The sequence below is a fragment of the Aquarana catesbeiana genome, linkage group LG08 (assembly GCF_042186555.1).
Source record: "Aquarana catesbeiana isolate 2022-GZ linkage group LG08, ASM4218655v1, whole genome shotgun sequence".
In the NCBI taxonomy this organism is placed as follows: Eukaryota; Metazoa; Chordata; class Amphibia; order Anura; family Ranidae; genus Aquarana; species Aquarana catesbeiana.
In genome coordinates, this window is record NC_133331.1 from 191,814 (window position 1) to 207,140 (window position 15,327).

The 15,327-nt window shown below is 50.7% G+C and overlaps 1 protein-coding gene across 1 annotated transcript in view; it reads right to left on the reverse strand.

The window, feature by feature from the left end:
• The window catches only part of LOC141105509 (uncharacterized), a 157,249-nt gene extending 146,559 nt beyond the window's left edge, over positions 1 to 10,690 (reverse strand). Inside the window, exon 1 of the mRNA XM_073595367.1 lies at positions 10,302 to 10,690. Coding sequence (XP_073451468.1) covers positions 10,302 to 10,370 — 69 coding nt within the window. The 5' untranslated portion in view covers positions 10,371 to 10,690. The remainder of the gene's footprint in view (positions 1 to 10,301) is intronic.
• Between the last annotated feature and the right edge of the window lie 4,637 nt (positions 10,691 to 15,327).

Here is a 15,327-nt window from a genome sequence, read left to right on the forward strand (position 1 = left end):
TGGTAAGAAGGTGCAGGCAGGCGTCTGCGGTCAGCATGGAGTCTGTACCTATCATTAGCATGATGCAAAGCCTCCTGGACTTGTGCCCAAGTGGAACAAAGACCACAGAGATGCTCCTCTAATGCAGGAATACTCTGCGTAACAAGAGTCAGGCAACATGGAAGATTGGAAACCTTAATTCGCCATGAACGGGGACAATCAGGAAGCAGAATTCAAGGCAAACTCTGCTCATGGTAATAGGTCTGACCAGTTGTTATGATGGTCAGAAATATAGCAACGTAGGAATTGCTCCAAGATCTGATTGGCTCGTTCTGCGGGCACATTAGACTGCGGGTGATACGCAGAGGAGAAAGCAAGCTGAACTACCAACTGTGCACAAAAGGCTCACCAGAACCGGGACACAAACTGACTACCCCTGTCCGAGACAATCGCTTTGGGTAGCCCATGTAAGCAAAAGATCTCCCGAGCAAAAATGGAAGCCAGTTCCTTAGAAGTGGGCAACTTCTTAAGTGGAATACAATGAGACATTTTCGAGAACCAGTCAACTACCATAAAGGTAACTGTGTTGCCCTGGGAGTTGGGTAACTCCACAATGAAATCCATAGACAGGTGGGTCCAGGGCCCCTCTCCATTGGGTATGGGTTGTAGGAGGCCCACTGGAAGGTCTCGTGGAGTCTTACTCTGAGCGCACACGGAACAGGCAGCTACGAAGGCGGTTATATCAGCACATAGACTAGGCCACCAGAATTGTTGGGAAATGGCCCAAAAGAGTTGATTCTTCCCAGGGTGGCCAGCTGCCTTGGGAGAATGGTAAGTCTGGAGCATGGCAGTACAGAGACTCTCTGGAACAAAGCAGCGGTCACAAGGTTTCTCAGGAGGAACATGGACCTGAGCAGCAAGAATTTTGTCACACAAAGGAGAAGTGAGACTGGTGCGAACCGCAGCCAGAATATGATCAGGAGGAATCACAGGAACTGGAACCGACTCCATCTTGGAAGTGGAGGAAAATTGTTGTGACAAAGCGTTAGCCCTTACATTCTTAGTACCGTAAGAATGAGACAATGTAATTGAAAATTGATAAGAAAAGAGCCCATCGCTCCCTTCAGGGAGAGAGGTGTTTAGCCTCAGACAAGAATGTGAAATTCTTATGGTCAGTAAGAATGAGAACCGGCACAGTGGTATCTTCGAGGAGATGTCTACTGAGTACTGCTTGGACCTTGAAGAAGGGGACATACCCCAAAAGCTTGTCCTGAAAAATTGTATGTTAGTGCAAATAAAAAAAGTATCACGGACAGTACTCAATTTTCTCTGTCACAATTGCACTAATACGGCTACAATCACTGTAGGATGGCTGAAAGTTTCTCTGGGTCCATCGAAAAACCGATGAGAAAAAAATGAGTATGAGGTTCTCATACTCATAATGGCCTGTTCTGGTATCAAATGCAGTTTTCCACTCGTCGCCCTCCTTAATCTTCACGAGATTGTATGCCCCTCTCAAATGAAGCTTTGTGAAAACCATTGCTCCTTTGAGGTGGTCAAATAACTCTGTAATCAACGGAATCAGATATGCATTCTTAATCGTGAAACGATTGAGACCCCTATAATCAATACAAGGACTCAGTTCACCACTCTTCTTCTTCACAAAGAAGAAACCAGCACCAGCAGGAGAGGAGGATTTGCGAATGAAACCTCGAGGAAGTGCATCTGCAACATAATCCTCCATGGCCTTATCCTCCAAGACCAACAAAGGGTAAACACGGCCACGAGGGGGTATGGCACCAAGTTGAAGGTCAATTGCACAACCATACGACCGGTGTGGAGGCAATCTACCGGCTTGACCTTTGTCAAAGACATCGCTAAAATCGTGGTACTCCTTCGGCAGGGAGGAGAGTGAAGAGGTGCACAGGACCTTGGCTACCTTCTGGAAGCATGTCTTACTGCATTGTGGCGACCAAGAGAGAACCTCAGCATGGAGCCAATCAAAAGAGGGGTTGTGCCTCTGTAACCAAGGATAACCAATAACCAGCAGAAACTTAGGTGAGGAAATAACTTGGAATTGGATTATCTCATGGTGAAGAGCCCCTACGACCATGGACAACGGAACCGTCTCATGAGTCACATGGGCAGGCTGTAGAGGTCTCCTGTCAAGAGCCTCAATGGCAAGTGGAGTGTTACGCAGCTGCAGCGTAATCGAGTGCTGCGATACAAAGGCAGCATCAATGAACAGGCCTGCAGCCCCAGAGTCGATTAGAGCCTGTATCTCGACGGATGACTCAGCCCAAGAAAGGGTAACCAACACCAGGGGCTTATCCTTCTGGATAACTGGGCATGAAACAACGCCACCTAAGGTCTGTCCATGACAGGACCTCAAGGTTCGGGCGTTCCCAGGACGGGTAGGACAAGACTTCAAAAAGTGACCAGCCTGGCCACAATAAAGGCAGAATCTCTCCCTCCTCCTAAAGGCTCTCTCATCCGCAGACACAAATGTACAGGAGGCTTCCAAAAGCGCTCCTTAAAAGAGAGTCTTTCTCTGAGTCTGAAGTTAATGAGGATGGAAAACGTGATCAACTTCTCCAGCTCAGAGGGTATATCTTGTGCTGCTATCTCATCCTTGAAGGTATCCAAGAGACCATGAAAAAAAGCAGCCAGGAGGGCCTTATTGTTCCACGCAACCTCTGCTGCCAGAGTACGGAATTCAATGGTGTAATCGGCAACAGTTCTTGTACTCTGTTTGATGGACATAAGGCACTTGACAGCAGAAGCGGAGTGTCCGGGAACATCAAATACCCTTTTAAAAGAAGCCAGAAACTCAGGGTAACTCAAGACAACAGGTTTTTGCGTCTCCCATAGAGGGTTAGCCTAGACCAGGGCTCTCTCAGAAAGCAAAGATATCACAAAACCAACTTTGCTTCTGTCCGTGGGAAATGCCTGGGGCAGCATCTCAAAGTATATCTCAACCTGGTTGAGAAACCTTCTGCATTGGACTGGATCAACCCCAAATCACTGGGAAGCGGAGTGGAACCAGACATACCTCTTATAGAGGTAATACTCGAGGCGGGTGCCTGCACAGAGACTGGAGCAGCAGCAGGGACGGCCTGCAACTCAGGTTGTACTGGAGCAGCCACAGTGGGAGATTCCAGGTGAGCCGTGCGACTCAGGAGCGTTTGTAACGCCATGGCAAACTGATCCATGTGGTGAACCTGATCATCCAATCTGGAAAAAATATTACCAACAAATGGATTGTCTGCATCTTCTGAATTCATGGCCTTCGCCTACTATCAGAAACCATGAAATCAGACCGAGACAGAAGTACAGTTAAATCACACTTGTTTAATAATAAAAGTAAAAAGAACAAATGTAGTCAAAACATAGCCAAAGTTCGGTAACCTGAGTGGATAGTCAGACAAGCCAGAAATTCAGGAAGCCAGGGATCAGCGTAGTGGAACAACAAGCAGGATCTGGAGCCAGAAGGAATGTCAGCCAAGCAAGTCTTTAACAGGAACGCAGGAGAGCGTCTCTGTGATGTTGACCAAGGCGAAGGCAGAGATCATCGGGGCTGGACGGCTTAAGTAGGCAGGACTGACAAGCAGGATATCATCAACAGGTGAGTCACTGTGGAGAGAGATGGGAGCTGCCAATTAGCCGTCAGCTGAGTGGCTAGCTCAGAGAAGGAAGGGCTGAGCCCAGCCCTGACATAGACAGGATACAAGAGATGGTCAGAGACTGAGGACATGATACAAGAGATGGTCAGAGACTGAGGACATGATACAAGAGATGGTCAGAGACTGAGGACATGATACAAGAGATGGTCAGAGACTGCAGACATGATACCAGAGATGGTCAGAGACTGCAGACATGATACAAGAGATGGTCAGAGACTGAGGACATGATACAAGAGATGGTCAGAGACTGCAGACATGATACCAGAGATGGTCAGAGACTGAAGACATAATACAAGAGATGGTCAGAGACTGCAGACATGATACCAGAGATGGTCAGAGACTGAAGACATAATACAAGAGATGGTCAGAGACTGAGGACATAATACAATACAGGAGATGGTCAGAGACTGCATCATGAAACAGGAGTTGCTGGAGACTGGGGACATGCTTCATTAGACTGGAGATATATTACATAAGACTGCTAGAAAATATTGCTATAAGAGGGCAATAGGGAAACACAGATAGGTTACATAGTAGGTGAGGTTGAAAAAAGACACAAGTTCATCAAGTCCAACCTATGTGTGTGATTATGTGTCAGTATTACATTACATATCCCTGTATGTTGCGGTCATTCAGGTGCTTGTTTTGATTGTTTTTTTAAACGATCGATGCTCCCCGCTGAGACCACCGCCTGTGGAAGGGAATTCCACATCCTTGCCACTCTTACAGTAAAGAACCCTCTACATAGTTTAAGGTTAAACCTCTTTTCTTCTAATTGTAATGAGTGGCCACGAGTCTTATTAAACTCTCTTCTGCGAAAAAGTTTTCTCCCTATTGTGGGGTCACCAGTCTGGTATTTATATATTGTGGGGTCACCAGTACAGTATTTATATATTGTGGGGTCACCAGTCCGGTATTTATATATTGTGAGGTCACCAGTCCGGTATTTATATATTGTGGGGTCACCAGTCCGGTATTTATATATTGTGGGGTCACCAGTCCGGTATTTATATATTGTGGGGTCACCAGTCCGGTATTTATATATTGTGGGGTCACCAGTCCGGTATTTGTATATTGTGGGGTCACCAGTCCGGTATTTATATATTGTGGGGTCACCAGTCCGATATTTGTATATTGTGGGGTCACCAGTCCGGTATTTATATATTGTGGGGTCACCAGTCTGATATTTGTATATTGTGGGGTCACCAGTCCGGTATTTATATATTGTGGGGACACCAGTCCGGTATTTATATATTGTGGGGTCACCAGTCTGATATTTGTATATTGTGGGGTCACCAGTCCGGTATTTATATATTGTGGGGTCACCAGTCCGGTATTTATATATTGTGGGGTCACCAGTCCGGTATTTGTATATTGTGGGGTCACCAGTCCGGTATTTATATATTGTGGGGTCACCAGTCCGGTATTTGTATATTGTGGGGTCACCAGTCCGGTATTTATATATTGTGGGGTCACCAGTCCGGTATTTATATATTGTGGGGTCACCAGTCCGGTATTTGTATATTGTGGGGTCACCAGTCCGGTATTTATATATTGTGGGGTCACCAGTCCGGTATTTGTATATTGTGGGGTCACCAGTCCGGTATTTATATATTGTGGGGTCACCAGTCCAGTATTTGTATATTGTGGGGTCACCAGTCCGGTATTTATATATTGTGGGGTCACCAGTCCGGTATTTGTATATTGTGGGGTCACCAGTCCGGTATTTATATATTGTGGGGTCACCAGTCCGGTATTTATATAATGAAATCATATCCCCTCTCAAGCGTCTCTTCTCCAGAGAGAATAAGTTCAGAGCTCACAACCTTTCCTCATAACTAAGATCCTCCAGACCCTTTATTAGCTTTGTTGCCCTTCTTTGTACTCGCTCCATTTCCAGTACATCCTTCCTGAGGACTGGTGCCCAGAACTGGACAGCATACTCCAGGTGCGGCCGGACCAGAGTCTTGTAGAGCGGGAGAATTATCGTTTTATCTCTGGAGTTGATCCCTTTTTAATGCCAATATTCTGTTTGCTTTGTTAGCAGCAGCTTGGCATTGCATGTCATTGCTGAGCCTATCATCTACTAGGACCCCCAGGTCCTTTTCCATCCTAGATCCCCCCAGAGGTTCTCCCCCCAGTCTATAGATTGACTTCAGATTTTTACCACCCAAATGCATTATTTTACATTTTTCTACATTGAACCTCATTTGCCATGTAGTCGCCCCTCCCCCATTAATTTGTTCAGATCTTCTTGCAAGGTTTCCACATCCTGCGGAGAAGTTATTGCCCTGCTTAGCTTAGTATCGTCCACAAATACAGAGATGGAACTGTTTATCCCATCCTCCAGATCATTTATGAACAAATTAAATAGGATTGGTCCCAGCACAGAACCCTGGGGAACCCCACTACCCACCCCTGACCATTCTGAGTACTCCCCATTTATCACCACCCTCTGAACTCGCCCTTGTAGCCAGTTTTCAATCCATGTACTCACCCTATGGTCCATGCCAACGCACCTTATTTTGTACAGTAAACGTTTATGGGGAACTGTGTCAAATGCTTTTGCAAAATCCAGATACACCACGTCTACGGGCCTTCCTTTATCTAGATGGCAACTCACCTCCTCATAGAAGGTTAATAGATTGGTTTGGCAAGAACGATTCTTCATGAATCCATGCTGATTAATGCTAATGATACCTTTCTTATTACTAAAATCTTGTATATAGTCCCTTATCATCCCCTCCAAGAGTTTACATACTATTGATGTTAGGCTAACTGGTCTGTAATTCCCAGGGATGTATTTTGGGCCCTTTTTAAATATTGGTGCTACATTGGCTTTTCTCCAATCAGCTGGTACCATTCCAGTCAATAGACTGTCTGTAAAAATTAGGAACAACGGTCTGGCAATCACCTGACTGAGTTCCCTAAGTACCCTCGGATGCAAGCCATCTGGTCCCGGTGATTTATTAATGTTAAGTTTCTCAAGTCTAATTTTATTTCCGTCCTCTGATAACCATGTAGGTGCTTCCTGTGTTGTGTCCTGAGGATAAACACTGCAGTTTTGGTTACTGAAGCCCCCCGATTCACTCGTGAAGACTGAGGAGAAGAATAAATTCAATACCTTTGTCATCTCCCCATCCTTTGTAACCAGATGTCCTTCCTCATTCTTTATGGGGCCAATATGATCTGTCCTCCCTTTTTTACTATTTACATACTTAAAGAATTTCTTGGGATTTTTTTTGCTCTCCTCCGCTATGTGTCTTTCATGTTCTATCTTAGCCACCCTTATTGCACCCTTACATTTCTTATTGCATTCTTTATAAAGTCTGAATGCTGTGGATGATCCCTCAACCTTGTATTTTTTGAAGGCCTTCTCCTTTGCTTTTATATGCATTTTCACATTGGAGTTAAGCCATCCAGGACTTTTGTTCGCTCTTTTAAATTTATTACCCAATGGGATACATTGGCTAATGCCCTTATTTAATATGCTCTTAAAGCAAACCCATCTCTCCTCCGTATTCTTTGTTCCTAATATTTTATCCCAATTTATGCCTTTTAGCAAGGTTTGTAGTTTAGGGAAGTTGGCTCTTTTGAAATTCAGTGTCTTTGTGTTCCCTTTATGTTTCCTATTTGTGTGATTTATACTGAAACTAATTGACCTGTGATCGCTGTTACCTAAATTGCCTCGTATTTCCACATCTGTGATCAGGTCTGTATTGTTGGTAATCAGTAAATCCAGTAATGCTTTATTTCTAGTTGGTGTGTCTACCATCTGACCCATAAAATTGTCCTGCAAGACATTTATTTTCCCCTTCGCTTCATCCCTTTGGAGCTCTACCCATAAGGATTCCACCTCCTCTCTAGATGTCTGGTAGGGACCAGAAGGCCCAACAAAAAGACAGCTAGTTGCTGTCATGCTGATCCTCTGTCTTCTTTTCAATTAGTTTTTATTGAATATTCGACATTAAATCAATACCATAATAAAACTGAGAGTTACACAATATTGCATAGTATGCAGGCAGAATTCCTCCATTTTATGAGTCAAATGATCGCGTTTACCTTTGAACGTTCCTAGGTAAAGTTGTCGCCTCTGTGATTCCGGCACCCCAATGGGATCTAGCTGTGCCACATACCACAGAGCCGGACCACTTAATAATATCATTCACGTTACCATATGACTGTTGTATATTATTTTCATTGCATGTTATAGTTCCCCTGATCCTCTGTGTTCAACACCTCAAGTCAAAAACTAGAAGTAAGAGTGCAGATATCGTTTTCTGACTTTTCTCTGACTTTCTGGATCTACAAACTTTTCTCAAGTCAGTGACGAGTCCAGAAACAACCAAGTCAATGGCAGAAAGTCATCAATCTTCCATAGTTTTGCTTTAATGATCTGACCGACCAATTCTGCCCAACAGTAAAATATCAATTCTCCTAAACATTGGAAAGTTTGTCAGCCTCGGGTGGAGCACTTTTTACCACCTGGCTGTGATTCCTCTCTCCTTGACGCTTGTGGTCTCCCCAAAATTGGGGGTCATGCCTGAGCCTGGCCTTTGCTCTTCTTTCCTCTCTCTCTTTTCTTGTTTTCTTTTTTCTCTCCTGTCATTTTATTTTTTACGCTTAATGTGTTTTCCCCTCTGCCCATTTTGTGTCTCACATGTTGAATTATCTCATGACAGCTCAATGGACCTCCAACGTGTGTTCTATGAGGGCTTGACCCCCCGTTCCCATTATACCTAATAATGTCTGTACTATGGCACCATTCTTCTGTTCACTTCCTTTTATATCTTTGTTTTTATATACTTGTCATGTTGTTTAGACACTTTGTATATCTTCACAGCACTTCAAGCACTATGTATACATTGCAATCTCTTTAAAAATGAAAAAACATCGAACAAGAAAATATTAATTCTGTGGGATCGGACCTTTTTATTTCCTGTTTTCCAATTCTCATTGCCTTCACTTTAGGCTGAGAAACCTTTATCCTTTCCGCTAAACACCCTCATTACAAGATCCTTATCTAGGCTCCCCCCCCCCCCACATTACCCGCTGGGCTCCCCCCACATTACCTGCTGGGCTCCCCCCCCCACATTACCTGCTGAACTCCCCCCCACCCCCACCTTACCTGCTGAACTCCCCCCCACCCCCACCTTACCTGCTGAACTCCCCCCCACCCCCACATTACCCGTGGGCTCCCCCCCACATTACCTGCTGAACCCCCCCCACATTACCTGCTGAACTCCCCCCCACCCCCACCTTACCCGCTGGGCTCCCCCCCACATTACCTGCTGAACTTCCCCCCACCTTACCCACTGGGCTCCCCCCCACATTACCCGCTGGGCTCCCCCCCACATTACCCGCTGGGCTCCCCCCCACATTACCTGCTGAACTCCCCCCCCCACCTTACCTGCTGAACTCCCCCCCTCCTTACCCGCTGGGCTCCCCCCCACATTACCTGCTGAACTCCCCCCCCCCACATTACCTGCTGAACTCCCCCCCACCTTACCTGCTGAACTCCCCCCCCACCTTACCTGCTGAACTCCCCCCCACCCCCACATTACCCGCTGGGCTCCCCCCACATTACCTGCTGGGCTCCCCCCCCCCACATTACCTGCTGAACTCCCCCCCACCCCCACCTTACCTGCTGAACTCCCCCCCACCCCCACCTTACCCGTGGGCTCCCCCCCACATTACCTGCTGAACCCCCCCCACATTACCTGCTGAACTCCCCCCCACCCCCACCTTACCCGCTGGGCTCCCCCCCACATTACCTGCTGAACTTCCCCCCACCTTACCCACTGGGCTCCCCCCCACATTACCCGCTGGGCTCCCCCCACATTACCCGCTGGGCTCCCCCCACATTACCTGCTGAACTTCCCCCCACCTTACCCACTGGGCTCCCCCCCACATTACCCGCTGGGCTCCCCCCACATTACCCGCTGGGCTCCCCCCCACATTACCTGCTGAACTCCCCCCCACCCCCACCTTACCCGCTGGGCTCCCCCCCACATTACCTGCTGAACTCCCCCCCACCCCCACCTTACCCGCTGGGCTCCCCCCCACATTACCCGCTGAACTTCCCCCCCACCTTACCCGCTGGGCTCCCCCCCACATTACCTGCTGAACTTCCCCCCACCTTACCCACTGGGCTCCCCCCCACATTACCCGCTGGGCTCCCCCCACATTACCCGCTGGGCTCCCCCCACATTACCCGCTGGGCTCCCCCCCACATTACCCGCTGAACTTCCCCCCCACATTACCCACTGGGCTCCCCCCACATTACCCGCTGGGCTCCCCCCACATTACCCACTGGGCTCCCCCCCACATTACCCGCTAGGCTCCCCCCACATTACCCGCTGGGCTCCCCCCCCACATTACCTGCTGAACTCCCCCCCCCACCTTACCTGCTGAACTCCCCCCCACCCCCACCTTACCCGCTGGGCTCCCCCCACATTACCTGCTGAACTCCCCCCCACATTACCTGCTGAACTCCCCCCCACATTACCTGCTGAACTCCCCCCCACATTACCTGCTGAACTTCCCCCCACCCCCACCTTACCCACTGGGCTCCCCCCCACATTACCTGCTGAACTCCCCCCACCCCCACCCTACCCACTGGGCTCCCCCCCACCTTACCTGCTGGGCTTTCTCCAGGAGAGTGATGAGAAGCAGGAGACAGAGCTGGATTTGTGGCAGGATCTTCATAATTCCACATTCGATCGTGTTAGATTAGGTTCAATCAGATCACATATTAGTTCCCGGAAAGTTGTTGGAATTTAAAGATCCATTAAAGGGACTTCAGCCTCGGGTCTCCTTCATCAGCTCACAGATTCACTTCTCCAGTTTGGAAGCTCCTGGAAGAGTTTCTCTGAAGTCCAAGCTGTTATTTCGGGTTCAAGGTTTACTATTAGCCGCGCGCTGCTTTCTGTAAAGTGGATTCGTTTTTCTAAAGCTGTACTTTCCTATAGGTGAAAAAAAAAACGACATCTCTTCCTGCTATTCCAGTAATACATGCTGGGAGGGGGGGGGAGGACATGCTGGGAGGGGGGGGGAGGACATGCTGGGAGGGGGGAGGGAATGCGGAAGGTGGTGGCAGAAGTTGTCATTTCAAGGAAAAGGGAGAGGCTTTGGAGGAGGAACTATAATATGTATATAGAAGAGATATTCTCCGAGAGACTCTTCTATGACTCTTCTATGACTCTTCTATGACTCTTCTATCACCAAAACATACGACAGTCACCTCACCGCGCCTTTCTCTGCGCTCCATAGCAATGCCATTTTAGCAAACCACTTTAAGACCTAGAAAATTACTTAAAACCCCCAAATATTATTTGTATGTATATATTTAAGCAGAGGCCCTAGAGAATAAAATGGTGGGTTTTGTAATATTTTATCTCACACGGTATTTACACAGCGATTCTTCAAACCCATTTTTTTGGGAAAAATACACTTTACCTGCTTGCAGAGAACGCCCGCCTGCAATGCACTGTGGATGGGGACCCCACACAGCCAAAGGGACGTACCCATCCATCGCTGCCTGCTGCCGGGGTTAGGACACACACACACCCCCGCCAGCACCCCCCCCACCAGCACACACCCCCCGCCAGCACAACCCCCCCCACCAGCACACGCCCCCCCGCCTGCACTCGCACCCCCCCCCGCCAGCACACACACCCCCGCCAGCACACGCCCCCCGCCAGCACACGCCCCCCGCCTGCACTCACACCCCCGCCAGCACACACACCCCCGCCAGCACACGCCCCCTGCCAGCACAACCCCCCCCCCCGCCTGCACTCGCACCCCCTGCCAGCACACCCCCCCCACCAGCACACGCCCCCCGCCTGCACTCGAACCCCCCCCGCCAGCACACACACCCCCGCCAGCACACGCCCCCCGCCTGCACTCACACCCCCGCCAGCACACCCCCCCACGCCAGCACACGCCCCCCTCCTGCACTCACACCCCCGCCAGCACACACCCCCCTGCCAGCACACCCCCCCGCCAGCACCCCCCCCTGCCAGCACACACCCCCCCACCAGCACACACCCCCCCGAGTGCAGAGAGATACACAAAGGTAGATCACATGAAACCCGACTGGCGGGCGTTTATTGGGAGACGCAAATCCCTCTATAGTGTGAACTTATCTCAGTCCAGAGCACTGAGTGTCATTTCTGTCTGCTGCTCCCTTCCTCTATCTGCATGAGACTCCTCCCCCTCCTTCCTCTGCTATGAGACTCCTCCCCTCTCCTCCCTCTGCTATCAGACTCCTCCCCTCTCCTCCCTCTGCTATCAGACTCCTCCCCCTCCTTCCTCTGCTATCTGCATGAGACTCCTCCCCCTCCTTCCTCTGCTATGAGACTCCTCCCCTCTCCTCCCTCTGCTATCAGACTCCTCCCCCTCCCCCTCTGCTATCTGCATGAGACTCCTCCCCCTCCCCCCTCTGCTATGAGACTCCTCCCCTCTCCTCCCTCTGCTATGAGACTCCTCCCCCTCCTTCCTCTGCTATGAGACTCCTCCCCTCTCCTCCCTCTGCTATCAGACTCCTCCCCCTCCCCCTCTGCTATCTGCATGAGACTCCTCCCCCTCCCCCCTCTGCATGAGACACCTCCCCCTCCGCCTCCTTCCTCTGCTATGAGACTCCTCCCCCTCCTCCCTCTGCATGAGACTCCTCCCCCTCCTTCCTCTGCTATGAGACTCCTCCCCTCTCCTCCCTCTGCTATGAGACTCCTCCCCTCTCCTCCCTCTGCTATCAGACTCCTCCCCCTCCTTCCTCTGCTATCTGCATGAGACTCCTCCCCTCCCCCCTCTGCTATGAGACTCCTCCCCTCTGCTATCTGCATGAGACTCCTCCCCCTCCCCCCTCTGCTATGAGACTCCTCCCCTCTGCTATCAGACTCCTCCCCCTCCCCCTCTGCTATCTGCATGAGACTCCTCCCCCTCCCCCCTCTGCATGAGACACCTCCCCCTCCTCCTCCTTCCTCTGCTATGAGACTCCTCCCCCTCCTTCCTCTGCATGAGACTCCTCCCCCTCCTTCCTCTGCATGAGACACCTCCCCCTCCGCCTTCTTCCTCTGCTATGAGACTCCTCCCCTCTCCTCCCTCTGCTATCAGACTCCTCCCCTCCATCCTCTGCTATCTGCATGAGACTCCTCCCCCTCCCCCCTCTGCTATGAGACTCCTCCTCCCTCCTTCCTCTGCATGAGACTCCTCCCCCTCCCCCTCCTTCCTCTGCTATCTGCATGAGACTCCTCCCCCTCCTTCCTCCATCTGCATGAGACCCCTCCCCCTCCCCCCTCTGCTATGAGACTCCTCCCCCTCCTCCCTCTGCATGAGACTCCTCCCCCTCCCCCTTCTGCTATGAGACCCCTCCCCCCTCCTTCCTCTGCATGAGACTCCTCCCCCTCCTTCCTCTGCATGAGACTCCTCCCCCTCCTTCCTCTGCATGAGACTCCTCCCCCCTCCTTCCTCTGCATGAGACTCCTCCCCCTCCTTCCTCTGCTATCTGCATGAGACCCCTCCCCCTCCCCCATCTGCTATCAGACTCCTCCCCCTCCCCTCTTTCCTCTGCTATGAGACTCCTCCCCTCTCCTCCCTCTGCTATCAGACTCCTCCCCCTCCCCCCTCTGCTATGAGACTCCTCCCCTCTCCTCCCTCTGCTATCAGACTCCTCCCCCTCCCCCCTCTGCTATGAGACTCCTCCCCCTCCTTCCTCTGCATGAGACTCCTCCCCTCTCCTCCCTCTGCTATCAGACTCCTCCCCTCCATCCTCTGCTATCTGCATGAGACCCCTCCCCTCTCTGCTATGAGACTCCTCCTCCCTCCTTCCTCTGCATGAGACTCCTCCCCCTCCCCCCTCTGCTATCTGCATGAGACCCCTCCCCCTCCTTCCTCTGTCTGCATGAGACTCCTCCCCCTCCACCTTCTTCCTCTGCTATCAGACTCCTCCCCCTCCCCCCTCTGCTATCTGCATGAGACTCCTCCCCCCTCTGCTATGAGACTCCTCCCCCTCCTTCCTCTGCATGAGACTCCTCCCCCTCCTTCCTCTGCTATGTGCATGAGACTCCTCCCCCTCCTTCCTCTGCTATGGGACTCCTCCCCCTCCATCTGCATGAGACTCCTCCCCTCCGCCTCCTTCCTCTGCTATCTGCATGAGACCCCTCCCCCTTCTGCTATGAGACTCCTCCCCCACCTTCCTCTGCATGAGACTCCTCCCCCTCCCCCCTCTGCTATCTGCATGAGACTCCTCCCCCTCCTTCCTCTGCATGAGACTCCTCCCCCTCCTTCCTCTGCTATCTGCATGAGACTCCTCCCCCTCCCCCCTCTGCTATGAGACTCCTCCCCCCTCCTTCCTCTGCATGAGACTCCTCCCCCTCCTTCCTCTGCTATCTGCATGAGACTCCTCCCCCTCCTTCCTCTGCTATGAGACTCCTCCCCCCTCTGCTATCTTCATGAGACTCCTCCCTCCCCCTCCTTCCTCTGCTATCTTCATGAGTCTCTTCTGACACCAGGAGATAAAAGGTGACAGGGGAGGGAGCGCCAGCACACAGCCTGTGATTGACAGCCCGGAGCTTACACAGCGGTGTGCACATCACGCCGCCTTTCCATTCTCCTCTGATTGGCCAAAGCTGAAACCACCTCCAAAAATAAAAATCTACAGCCCATCTATCACAGCTGCCACTGAGATCGGTGCCGTCATCCCTCCCCCCCCCCAGCCAATGGCTGCTAGGCCTGAGCATGGTCACATGATCAGAGGCCCAGGGAGGACCCCTTGGCAGAGGAGCTGACACTCTGCATGAGGAAAGAATTCCAGGTTTGTAGATAGTTCTGGGATCCCTTGGCACTCCACCTGCTGTAGAACTACAAGTCCCATGAGGCATTGCATGACTCCCCAAGGCAGAGGCATGATGGGATTTGTAGTTCCAGCAGTTGGAGTGCCGATGTTGGCTCCCTCTGTGTCTGGAATCCCTGAATAGACATTGATCTCTGATCCCAATCATCTCCAACAGCTTCTGTGGGTCCTGTGCAGAGAGACCGCCCCGCTGCATTCCCAGCACAGGAAGTCAACTTCTAGGCGCCATTCATACACTTCTCTGATTGGATGAGGTGGAGAGCGTGACATCACTGCCCCACCCCTCCACCTTGTAGTCATTGAGAAAATGGTAAGTATTCTGTGAAGGGCTCTCTGTGCTCACAATGTAGCATAATGGCTGCTTGGTACGGGACTGGTAGAGATTACTGTAGTAGTGGTGTAGTAGTGGTGTAGTAGTGGTGTAGTAGCTGTGTAGTAGCCGTGTAGTAGCGGTGTAGTAGTGGTGTAGTAGCTGTGTAGTAGCTGTGTAGTAGCTGTGTAGTAGTGGTGTAGTAGTGGTGTAGTAGCCGTGTAGTAGCGGTGTAGTAGTGGTGTAGTAGCTGTGTAGTAGCTGTGTAGTAGCTGTGTAGTAGTGGTGTAGTAGTGGTGTAGTAGCCGTGTAGTAGCCGTGTAGTAGAGGTGTAGTAGCTGTGTAGTGGTGGTGTAGTAGTGGTGTAGTAGTGGTGTAGTAGCTGTGTAGTAGCCGTGTAGTAGCGGTGTAGTAGTGGTGTAGTAGCTGTGTAGTAGCTGTGTAGTAGCTGTGTAGTAGTGGTGTAGTAGTGGTGTAGTAGTGGTGTAGTAGCCGTGTAGTAG